At 36.2% G+C, this 12,651-nt stretch overlaps 1 protein-coding gene across 9 annotated transcripts in view; it reads left to right on the plus strand.

The window, feature by feature from the left end:
- The window catches only part of CCDC7 (coiled-coil domain containing 7), a 328,048-nt gene that overhangs the window by 124,280 nt on the left and 191,117 nt on the right, over window positions 1-12,651 (plus strand). For 6 of the 9 annotated variants that reach the window (XM_060293096.1, XM_060293098.2, XM_060293097.2 and 3 more), the window contains exons 21-22: window positions 3,588-3,698; window positions 12,083-12,178. In XM_060293096.1, coding sequence (XP_060149079.1) covers window positions 3,588-3,698; window positions 12,083-12,178 — 207 coding nt within the window. Of the gene's footprint in view, window positions 1-3,587; window positions 3,699-11,424; window positions 11,605-12,082; window positions 12,179-12,651 lie in introns of those variants that run through there. The other 3 variants (XM_060293103.2, XM_060293105.2, XM_060293110.2) reach the window with 2 other exon arrangements.

Consider the following 12,651-nt stretch of genomic DNA (forward strand, 5'->3'; position numbering starts at 1 on the left):
AGCACAGGCTCCGGACGCGCAGGCTCAGCGGCCATGGCCCACGGGCCTAGCCACTCCGCGGCATGTGGGATCTTCCCGAACCGGGGCACGAACCCGTGTCCCCTGCATCAGCAGGCGGACTCTCAACCACTGTGCCACCAGGGAAGCCCTTGTTTTTTATTTTTGAAAGCTGTGATCAGGGTCAGTGTATGTGGAGTTCTTTGATCCATCTCAGAATTCACTGATAAAGGTAGCGAGAATAGCACTTGCATTATTCATAGCGGCCACCACAAAGTGGACTGTAGTGGGGCTACATGCTGGGTCCTCATGGCCCATCATCTAACAATGAGTATCTTGGTGGAGAGCATTAATTTGCTGCTTTCAGACCCCACTGTATGGTAATCAGGCCCATAGATTTTTAGGTAAGGTCATTGCCCATAACATCCAGTAGAGGGAGCATTATTACCATTTTTACATCACTTTTTCTTTCTGGGCAGCAATTTCTGCATGCCTGAAAATTTGCCAATTAGGATCTGACTGTGTCACAACTGACTGACACAACTTATGAGGAAATTTGATTGAGCTTGATAACCAATAGGATTCACAAAAGTGAACTTAGAAATCTGAGTCTGATAAGACCCAAGTCTAAGTTCTCTCCAGGTCACTGGGCAAAGTGATTCCAAAGTCCTATACATTCTTTTATATTAAAGGCATGAGTCTCGGTGTCAGGACTTAGAACTAACAATAGTCATAGAGTATAACTCAGCTTTCAGGGTCTCTGATGACTTTTAGGTCTGTCTCTGGAGAACCATAGCCATTAGCTAAGGAATTGGTTCCCTAGCTCTCTTAAGAGTCCCTCTGTTAGATCTCTAATTTGACTCATCAGTGGAACTTGACCAGAGTTTGGAGGCTAAAGTGAAGGTCCAATGTTCCCTTCAAACTGAAAGTCTTATTTAACAATTTGTGAGAACTTTCTAAGGTGCTCTGTGGCCTCCACCAGCACTTTCTGAGGCTCACAGGCTAAGTGTCCCATTGGATCCTCACACTCTTGCAGTTGATCCATTTGCAAAGTCCAAGGGTGGCCCAAATCTTCTCTCACACCTCCTAAAAGTGCTTTGTAGGATCTACAGCATTATATTGATCACTTTGCTCACTGTACCGGTTTCTCAGAGAGCTAGAGAGCTGCCGGTTGTCAAGTTGGCCAATTAAGATAACAAACTAAACAAAGTAAAATTCTGCCTTTTTTCACTTACTCTGATAGTATAAGCAAGGATCTAAACAGAAAAGGGCTGAAGCTCTACCAGTCTTCCATTTTCCCCACAGAACAGCACTAGGCAAGGGTCAGGTGTATCATTATAGACAGGAGAGAGTGGGGGCAACATCTCACTGCCCCAAACAAAAGGCTCCTGCTGTTTTAAGGACACTGGGCCCAGGGGAAGGATGAGGAGGCAGAGTTTGGAGCAGATACGTACTTTACACCGAATCAGACTGAGAACAGTGTCTTCCAGGTCTATCTTTAAGGTGGCGTAGGTAGAGGCATCTGAACAGTACAGGTTCAGTACATCTGAACCTCTGAATGGAGGTTCCTAGGCCAGAATGCAGATAAATGTAAGATCATGGTCATCTAGAAGTGGAGGTTAAGGGTCAGCCTGACTGCAGCTACTTCTAGTGCCTGCAGTGTATACATCAAGTCAGTGTGGGGTTGGAAGCTTTTCCCTGTAAGAACTGCCAGGTAGGTTTGTAATTGCTTATGGGGCTGAAAGATCATATACAGGGTTTTGACTTGCAGTTGGAACCTCAGTGTATGTATATATACACACACACACACACACACACACACGTTCATACGTACCTATACCTACATACACATAAAAGTGAACATATATATGCATATACACATACATAGGCATATTTAGAAATTATGAGTTCTTACAGGCACCTTCAATTCCAGTTAATATCCCTAGGGCTTGTTTTTGCCTGCCTTCATTTTATATGTGGATGTCCTTCCACAGTGAGAATCCTGACTTTGAGCAACATCAACACATTTATATATTCACTCCATCCTATAATACTTCTAAAATTGTTTCAGTCACTTAGCTGATACTAGGGAAAAAACCTACTAAATTTTTTGTGATTTTTTTTTTTTTTTTTTTTGCATCCCACTCTCTTGCCTAAGACTGAGAGTATATGTCAAATACTGTTGATGAACTACTTGGATTTGTGCTTATTTTTTTCCTGCAGTAGGTTGATTAAGGTTGCTTCCAACGTTAGTCTTTTTATTTTTTACTTTAGTTTTATTTTTGGAATATGTAAAACATGACCCTTTTCTAAAAGTAATAAATATGCAAAAATATATATAAAGCATCATTTCTTTCTTATTCCTTCCCTACATTCCTTAGTCCTCACTCTCCTTTAGTAGGTATCCAACTAAATTGTTTTTTGGTTTGTCTTTTCTGTGTTTCATTGAAAAAATAACTTTTTTTCCTCTTTATGTATTTATTTCTTATGTCCCTTTCTTTCTTTTACCAAAGGTGAAAAAGATAGCATGCTAGATATTCTTTTTTTTTTGTGGTATGCGGGCCTCTCACTGTTGTGGCCTCTCCCATTGCGGAGCACAGGCTCCGGACGCGCAGGCTCAGCGGCCATGGCTCACGGGCCTAGACGCTCCGCAGCATGTGGGATCTTCCCGGACTGGGACACGAACCCGTGTCCCTGCATCGGCAGGCAGACTCTCAACCACTGCGCCACCAGGGAAGCCCTAGATATTCTTTATTTCAGTTTTTTTTTCATTTATTGTTGCCTCCTAGAAATCCCTCCAGTTCGTTTTATAGAGACCTTTTGCATTTCTTTTACAGTAGTAGGTACACTTGTTATACTACATCATATACCATAATTTATACTTCACCGTAGTTTATAATATATACTTTAATTTATTCAACCAATCTTCTATGCTTATATATTTTGCTGCTTTTAGCTATTTTGCAATTACACATAATATTGTAATGAAACACTTGTAGTTACACATTTTCTTTTTTTTTTTAAGAAGTCAACATAGGTTTGTGTTTTTCTTTTAACATCATTATTGGAGTATAATTGCTTTACAATGGTGTGTTAGTTTCTGCTTTATAACAAAGTGAATCAGCTATACATATACATATATCCCCATATCTCCTCCCTCCTGTGTCTCCCTCCCACCCTCCCTGTCCCACCCCTCTAGGTGGTCACAAAGCACTGAGCTGATCTCCCTGTGCTGTGCGGCTGCTTCCCACTAGCTATCTATTTTACATGGGGTAGTATGTACACAATTTCATTGTTTGGCCTATAAATATGTATTTACCTAAAGTATAAATAACACAAGAAAACTAGAGACTAATATAAAACATATTTGATGTCTAGGAATGTTTATGGAACACTGAGACTGTTTCACCATACATCTATCAAAAATGATCTCACAATTTTCATGTGGATCTAGCATTGTGGCAATTTACTTAAAACTTTATAAAAATGAGAGAAGATGCTGCTGCATAATTATTATAAATTTGAAATTAGAGATTTCACAATAAATCTATTTTCCCATTTAAGTGGAGTGAATGTATCTCTTTTTGAAGCTCATGATAAAGTACCAGATAAGAAGCTTATGCATGAGAATCAAGATTCAGTGTCAAAAATCCAACAGCAAGTAAAGAAAGAAAGAAATCTCAGAAGGGAAGGACACACTAGTAAGTATAGTAATTATAGAAAATTTTTAAATATTTTAAATTAAACTCATCAAATGAGCTTTTTTGTTTGGTTCATGGATATGTATTTGGGCATGTATTTTATTTTATTTTATTTTTTAAATTAAGTTAAGTCAATTTATTTATTTTTAATTTTTTGGCCTCGCTGCATGGCATGTGGGCTCTTAGTTCCCCAACCAGGGATCAAACCCGCGCCCCCTGCAGTAGAAGTGCAGAGTCTTAACCACAGGACCAGCAGGGAAGTCCTGGGCATATACTTCATAGAAAATTTCTACTTTGACCTAAAGTGTTAATACCCTAAGATAATTAGAGAACAGAAACAAAAGTATTGATACCTTTTGATTGAGATTTCTAGTACTAAGATTGTTTTAAGGCCTTGGGTTATGTACTCAGTATGATTCAATAACAGACCATCAACTGACTCTTAAAGGGTGTACACTTCTGAGCTCTCTCCAGGAGATTTGGGTCCATAAGTTCAGCAGTTAACTCTGACATGTCTGTGTCAGTGTCCTTTAGTCATAGCCCATAGTTGGTGAACAAAGAGGTGCTGAGACCTGTAACTCAAACAGGAGATGTGGATCACAGGGACCAAAGGGAATGGTCAAGTTCAACATCATGAGATTTTTCCATATGTTTTCTTCAAGAAATTTTATAGTTTTAGGTCTTAAGTTTCAGTCTTTAACCCATTTTGAATTAATTTTTGTGTATGATGTAAGGTAAACATCCAACTTTATTGTTTTACATGTAGATATCAGTTTATTCACCTATTTCTTGGAGACACTGTTCTTTCCCCATTGATTGTTCTTGACACCCTTATTAAAGGTCATCAACTATACATGTGAGGGTCTAAGCTCTTTAATCTATTCCATTGGTCTGTATGTCTGTCTTTATGCCCCTACCACACTATTTTGATTACCTGTGCTTTGTAATATGTTTTGAAATTAGTAAATGCTAGAGGTATAAATTCGTTATTCTTTTTCAAGATGTTTTGGCTATTTGGGATCCTTTGAGATCCTGTATAAATTTTAGCATGCGTTTTTCTATTTCTTCTGCAAAAAATGCACTTGGATTTTTATAGGGATTACACTGAATCTGTAGATTGCTTTGGGTAGTACTGAGACCTTAACTATATTAAGTTTTCAAATCCAGGAACATGGGATGTTTTTTCATTTATTTGTCTCTTCTTTAATTTCTTTCAGCAGTGTTTTTTTTAATTAATTTTTATTGGAGTATAGTTGCTTTACAATGTTGTATTAGTTTCTACTCTACAGAAAAGTGAATCAGCTATACGTATACATATATCCCCTCCTTTTGGGATTTCCTTCTCATTTAGGTCACCCCAGTGCATTTAGTAGCGTTCCCTGTACTATACAGTAGGTTCTCATTAGTTGTCTATTTTATACATAGTATCAATAGTGTATATATGTCAATCCCAATCTCCCAATTCATCCCATCCCCTTCCATTCCCCCTTGGTATCCATACATTTGTTCGCGAGTCTGTGTCTCTGTTTCTGCTTTGCAAATAAGATCATCTATACCATTTTTCTAGATTCCACATATATGCGTTAATATATGATATTTGTTTTTCTCTTTCTGGCTTCACTTTCATGTTGTGGCTATCGTCAATAGTGCTGCACTGAACATTGGGGTGCATATAGCTTTTTGAATTTTGTTTTTCTCTGGGTATATGCCCAGTAGTGGGATTGCTGGGTCATATGGTAGTTATATTTTTAGTCTTTTAAGGAGCCTCCATACTTTTCTCCATCATGGCTGTATCAATTTACATTCCCACCAACAATGCAAGAGGGTTCCCTTTTCTCCACACCCTCTTCAGCATTTACTGTTTGTAGATTTTTTTGATGATGGCCATTCTGACCAATGTGAGGTGATACCTCATTGTAGTTTTGATTTGCATTTCTCTAATAATTAGTGATGTTGAGCATCTTTTCATTTGTTTGTTGGGCATTTGTATGTCTTCTTTGGAGAAATGTCTATTTAGGTCTCCATTTTTTGATTGGGTCGTTTTTTTGATATTGAGCTGCATAAGCTGTTTGTATATTTTGGTGATTAATCTTTTGTCAGTTGCTTCATTTACAAATATCTTTTCCCATTCTGAGTGTTGTCTTTTCATCTTGTTTATGGATTCCTTTGCTGTGCAAAGGTTTTAAGTTTAATTAGGTCCCATTTGTTTATTTTTGTTTTTATTTCCATTTCTCTAGGAGGTGGGTCAAAAAAGATCTCACTGTGATTTATGTCAAAGAATGTTCTGCCTGTGTTTTCCTCTAAGAGTTTTATAGTGTATGACCTTACATTTAGGTCTTTAATCCATTTTGAGTTTATTTTTTTGTTATGGTGTTCTAATTTCATTCTTTCACATGTAGCTGTCCGTTTTCCGAGCACGACTTATTGAAGAGGCTGTCTTTTCTCCATTGTGTATTCTTGCCTCCTTTGTCATAGGTTAGGTGACCATAGGTGCATGGGTTTATCTCTGGGCTTTCTATCCTATTCCATTGATCTATATTTATGTTTTTTTGCCAGTACCATGCTGTCTTGATTACGGTGGCTTTGTAGTATAGTCTGAAGACAAGGAGCCTGATTTCTCTGGCTCCGTTTTATTTTATTTTTATTTTTTTACTGTTCCTTTTTTTTCTGGCTCTGTTTTTCTTTCTCAAGATTGCTTTGGCTATTTGGGGTCTTTTGTGTTTCCATACAAATTGCAAAATTTTTTGTTCTAGTTCTGTGAAAAATACCATTGGTAATTTGATAGGTATTGCATTGAATCTGTAGATTGCTTTGTGTAGTATAGTCATTTTCACAATATTGATTCTTCCAATCCAAGAACATGGTATATCTCTCCATCTGTATCATCTTTGATTTCTTTCATCAGTACTTTATAGTTTTGCATGCACAGGTCTTTTGCCTCCTTAGGTAGGTTGATTTCAGCAGTGTTTTATAGTTTTCAGTGTACATGCCTTTTGCCTCCTTGGTTAAGTTTATTCCTACATATTTTATTATTTTTGATGAATTGTTTTCATAGTTTACTTTTCATATTGTACATTAATAGTTTGTAAAAATGTAACTGATTTTTACATGTTGATTTTGTACCCTGAAACTTTGCTGAATTCATTTATTAATTCTCCTGGGGGTTTTTTTGTGTGTGTATGCATGTGTGAATCTTTAGGGTTTTCTATGTATAAGGACATTTTATCTATGAACAGATAATTTTACTTCTTCCTTTCTAATTTTTATATCTTGTATTTCTTTTTTTGCCCAGTTGCTGTTGTTAGGACTTCTAGTACTATGTTGAATAGAAGTGGTGAGAGTGGGCATCCTTGCCTTATTTTTGATCTCAAAGGAAGTTTTTAGTTTTTCATCACTGAGTGTGATGTTAGCTGTGGGCTTTGCTTATATAGTCTTTATTATATGTGGGTATTTTGCTTTTAATCTTAGTTTGTTGAGTGTTTTATTTAATCATAAAAGGATGTTTAATTTTCTGTATCAGCTGAGATGGTCGTGTGTTTTTTTTTTCCTTCATGCTATTAATATGATGTGTCACATTAATTGATTTTCATGTATTAAATCAACCTTGCATTCCAGGAATAAATCCCACTTGGATGTGGTATTTAATCCTTTTAATGAGCTCTTGAATTCTGTTTGCTAGTATATTGTTGAGTTTTGCATCTGTGTTCATCAGGTATACTGGCCTGTAATTTTCCTTTCATATAATCCCTTTGTCTGACTTTGGTATCAGGTTAATACTGGCTTCATAGAATGAGTTTAAAAGTTTTCCTATTCATTTCTTTGGATGAGTTTGATGAGGACTAGTGTTAGTTTTGTTGTTGTTAATGTTTGGTAGCATTCTGCAGTGAAGCTGTCTGGTCCTGGGTTTCTATCTGTCGGGAGGTTTTTGATTACTGATTTAATCTACTAGTTACTGTTCTTTCAGATATTCTGTTTATTCATGATTCAGTTAGTAGGTTGTGTTTCTTAGAATTCATTTTTTTCTAGGTATTTCAGATAGTTGGCATACAGTTCATAATGTTCTCTTATAATAATTTTTATTCTTATGGCATTGGTTGTAATGCCTCTTCTTTCATTTCTTATTTAATTATTTGAGTCTTTTCCCTTTTTTCTTAGCTAATGTAACTAAATGTTTTCAATTTTGTTGGTCTTTTCAAAAAACCAACTCCTGGTTTTATTCATTTTCTTTATTGTTTTTCTCTTCTCTGTTTCACTTACCTCTGCTCTAATCTTTATTATTTCCTTCCTTCTGCTATCTTTGGGTATAGTTTTATCTTCTTTTTCTAGTTCCTTGAGTTGTAAAGTTAGGTTGTTTATTTGAAATATTTCTTCTTTTTCAATGTAAGCATTCATAGCTATAAATTTCCCTCTTAGCACTGCTTTCATTGCATTGCATATATTTTGTTATGTTGTGTTTTCATTTTCATTTGTCTCAAGATAATTTCTAATTTCTCTCGCAATTTCTACTTCACCCATTGTTTTTTTTGAGAATATATTTTTATATTTCCCACATATTTGTGGATTTTCAAGTGTTTCTGCTACTGTTAATTTCTAGTTTCTTTCCATTGTGATCAGAAAAGTTATTCTGCGTAATAACAGTATCCTGGAGAATGTTCCATGTGTACTTGAGAAAAATGTATTCTGATGTTGTTAGGTGGAGGTTTTTTTGCATATATCTATAATGTCCAATTGGCCTATAGTGTTGTTCAAATCCTCTAATTTTCTTATTGATCTTTTTTCTGGTTGTTCTTTCCATTATTGAAAATGAGGTATTGAAGTCTCCTACAATTTTTGTTTTATGGTCTATTTCTCCATTCAATCTGGTTAATGTTTTCTTCATGTATTTAGGAGTTCTCATGTCTGATGAATATATGTTTATATATATAAACACTATAATGTTTATATTTATAATGTTACATATTCCTGGAGAATTGACCTTTTTATTATTATATGATGTCTTACTTTGTCTCTTTAACAGGTTTTGACTAAAGTCTCTTCTGTCTGATATTATAGTATAGCCATCACTATTCTCTTTTGGTTATCATTTGCATGGGGAATCTGTTCCCATCCTTTCACTTTCAGTCTATATATGTCCTTAGACCTAAGTGAATCTCTTGTAGACAGCATTATAGGTGGGTCTTATTTTTTATACGTACAGCTACTCTGTGTCCAGGGAGTTTAACCCACTTACATTGGTAGGTTGTGTGTTTCTAAGAATTTATCCATTTCTCTAGGTTATCCAATTAGTTGGCATACAGTTGGTTAGGAAAGGACTTACTTTTGCCATTTTGTTAATTATTTCCTGTATGTCTCATAATTTTTTGCTCCTCATTTCCTATTTTACTTTCTTCCTTTGTCTTTCATTGATTTTTTTTGGCAGTGGCATGCTTTAATTCTCTTCTCATTTCCTTTTGTGTATTAGTCTTCTCAGGCTGCCATAACTGAAACCCATAGACAGGGTCACTTAAAAAAAAAGAAAATTATTTATTACAGTTCTGTAGGTGAAGTCCAAAATCTAGGTGCTAGTAAGTTAGATTTCATTCTGAGATGTCTTTTCTTGGCTCGTAAGTGTCCACCATCTATTGTGTACCCACATGACCTCTTCTTTGTGTGCAAATGGAGAGAGAGAGAGATAGAGAATGAAAGCTCTGGTGTCTCTTTTTATTAGGGCAACAATCACATCAGATCAGGGTCTTACCCTTATGATGTCATTTAACCTTAATTACTTCGCTTCCCCCCATCTCCAAAACCATCACATTGGAGGTTAGGGCTTCAACATATGAATTTTGGGAGATACAAACATGTATCCATAACATGAATAGTCTATAAATGTTTTTGTTATGGTTACAATAATATATTTTATACCAGTAACAAGTTAACTTCAAACACATACATACTTCTGTCACTAAACTGTACTCCTTTAAAGCTCTTTCCCCTCACTTTATTTATTGGTGTCACAAATTACATCTTTGTATACTGTGTGCCCATTAACATAGATTTATAGTTATTTTATGCTTTTTCTCCTAATTCTGTATAAGAATTAAAAGGGAAGTTATGCATCAAAATTTCAGTAATATACATTTCTACATTTGTCCATATATCTTAACCAAAACCTTTATATTATCATACAGCTTCATGATGCCATCTAATATCCTTTCATTTCAACTTGAAAGACTTCCTTTAGTATTTCTGGCAGAGCAGGTCTAGTGGTATGAACTCCGTCAGCTTTTGTTTATCTGTGAAAATCTAAATTTCCCTTTCAGTTTTGAAGGACAGTTTTGCCAAATATCACATGCTTGGTTGACAGTTTTTTCCTTTTGGCACTCTGAAAGTATCATCCCACTGTCTTATGGCCTTCAAGGTTTCTGAGAAATTCACTTATAATCTTATAGAGGCTCCCTTGCACATGACAAATTGTATTTCTCTTGCCTCTTTTAAGATTTTCTCTTTTTCCTTGACTTCTGACAGTTTGACTACATTGTGTTTAGGTGTTGGTCTCTTTGGGTTTTTCCTAGTTGGAGTTTATAAAGCTTATTGAATTTGTATATCCATTTCTTTTTAAAATTTGGTAAGTTTTGTCATTTCTTCAAATAAACTCTCTGCTCCCTTTTTTCTCTCTTCTCTTCTGGGACTTTCATAATGCATATCTTGGTCCACCTGATAGGGTCCCATAAATCCTTCATGCTCTCTACATTTTTCTTAATTCTTTTTTCTTTTTGCTCCTCAGATACAATGATTTCACATGACCTGTCTCCCAGTTTGCTGATTTTTTTTCTGCCTGATCAAGTCTGATGGTGAACCCCTTTAGTGAATTTTTCAATTCAGTTATTATATTGCTCAGCACCAGAGGTTTTTTTTATAGTTTCTATATCTTTGTTGATATTCTAATTTTGTTCATGCTTCATTGTCCTGATTTCATTTAGTTTATATTTCTTTCAGCTCATTGAGAATCTTTAAGGCAGTTGTTAAAATTCCTTGTGAGGTAATTCACAGACCTGTGGTTTTTTAGGGTTGGTTTCTGGAACTTTATTTTCTTCCCATGATTGGGACATGTTTCCATGTTTCTTTGTATGCTTTGTCATATTTTGTTGAGATTTGGGAATTTGAAAACATAGCTATCTCTCTCAGTCTTTTCAGATACAGGGGAACACCTTGACTAATCAGCCTGACATGGAGGTTCTGATACTTCTCAAACCTTCGCTGGGGATGTATCTTCTCTGGGCTTGTGTGTACTTTTATTCTAGTGTATATGACTTTTTTTTTTTTTTTTGGTAGTACGCGGGCCTCTCACTGTTGTGGCCTCTCCTGTTGCGGAGCACAGGCTCTGGACGCACAGGCTCAGTGGCCATGGCTCACGGGCCCAGCCGCTCCGCGGCACGTGGGATCTTCCCAGATCGGGGCACGAACCCGTGTCCCCTGCATCAGCAGACGGACTCTCAACCACTGTGCCACCAGGGAAGCCCTATATGACTTTTTTTTACTCTCCTAATTTCCCTAAGAGGATCTCTCCTGTTTCTTCTCAGGAGATTTTTGTTTTGGTTTCTATTGTATTCCTCCACCTGTAATCTCTTGCTCCTCCATCATTTGCAGAACTTCATAACCCCTGCAGCTCTAATGTGTAACGGCACTTGCCTTTGTTTTCAGCAGTCTCCAACCTGGTATCTAACTATGGAACTGTCCCCATCAGCTTTCCAGATCGGGCAAGACAGCAACCAATGAGTCAGACAGTGCCTAGACATGCCAGAAAGTTGGATGCAAGTGTCACTCTTTTCATCGCAATGGAGGATCTGGAAATTGCGAGACTTCCTTGTGACTGTGGCACACTCTGCCAGGGAGATGGTGGGGCTAACTAAGCTGGGCAAAATGCCATGACCCTTCCTACCCTCTTTGGTACAGTTTTTCTTGGTTAGTAATTCACTTGGATGATGCAGCTTCTTAACAGGTTTCTAGAGTTCTCATAATGGTATTTTGGTCTGTATATTGTTATTAACTTAGTGTCTCCATAGGGTAATGAGGGTCTGGAACTTCCTAGTCCTCCATCTTCCTGATATTTTATCCTATAATTAAGTTTTAACTTAAGTATAAAAGTCCTACGTAGGAAATATAGAGAATGATAGAAAGCACATGTGATGCCTAGGATTATTAATGAAATAATGAGACAGTTTCAATGTATACCCATTAAAACTCTTCTCTTTTCATATTAGATCTAGCATTATGGTAATCTACTTATAAGTCTATAAAATTGAGAAGAATTTATGCTGTACATTTGTTATAAATTTGAAAGTTAGGGGTTCACAATAGATCTGTTTTTCTATTTATTTGATTATATGCTTCTCTTTATGTAGCTCAGTTTGAAGTACCAGATGGAAATCTTCTCTATGAGGATCAAGACTCAATATCAAAAACACAAATGCAAGTAAATACACAGAGAACATTCAAAGGTAATATATACCTTAAGTAGTATAATAATTACAGGTAACTTTAAATTATTTTAATTAAACTCAGTAGAAAATATTTTTCTTTGGTTCATGAATATGCATCTGAGATTATATTTTATGCAACATTCATAGTTTCTTTGATGTTAGTTGTAAATACCCTAAGAAAATTAGAGAGCAAAAGTCAAAGTATTCATAACTTACATTGGTATTTCTGGTTGTAATATTATTTCACAGTCATAGGTCATATACTCAGACACCAAGGCTCAATCATAGGCCAATAATTTTCTCACAAAAGATGCATACCTTTCAGCAGACTGGAAGATTATAGGTCCAGAACTCCAAAGGGTGTCTGTCTGTGACCTATGGTAGTAGCCTTCTACCACAGACTGTACTTGGTGAACAGAGATGTTGCTGAGAGCTGTAACTCTAACAGCAAATGAGGATCAGAGGGCCCCAAGGGAAGGATAGCCTGAGAG

This window comes from Globicephala melas, chromosome 2 (genome assembly GCF_963455315.2).
Source record: "Globicephala melas chromosome 2, mGloMel1.2, whole genome shotgun sequence".
NCBI classification, from domain to species: domain Eukaryota; kingdom Metazoa; phylum Chordata; class Mammalia; order Artiodactyla; family Delphinidae; genus Globicephala; species Globicephala melas.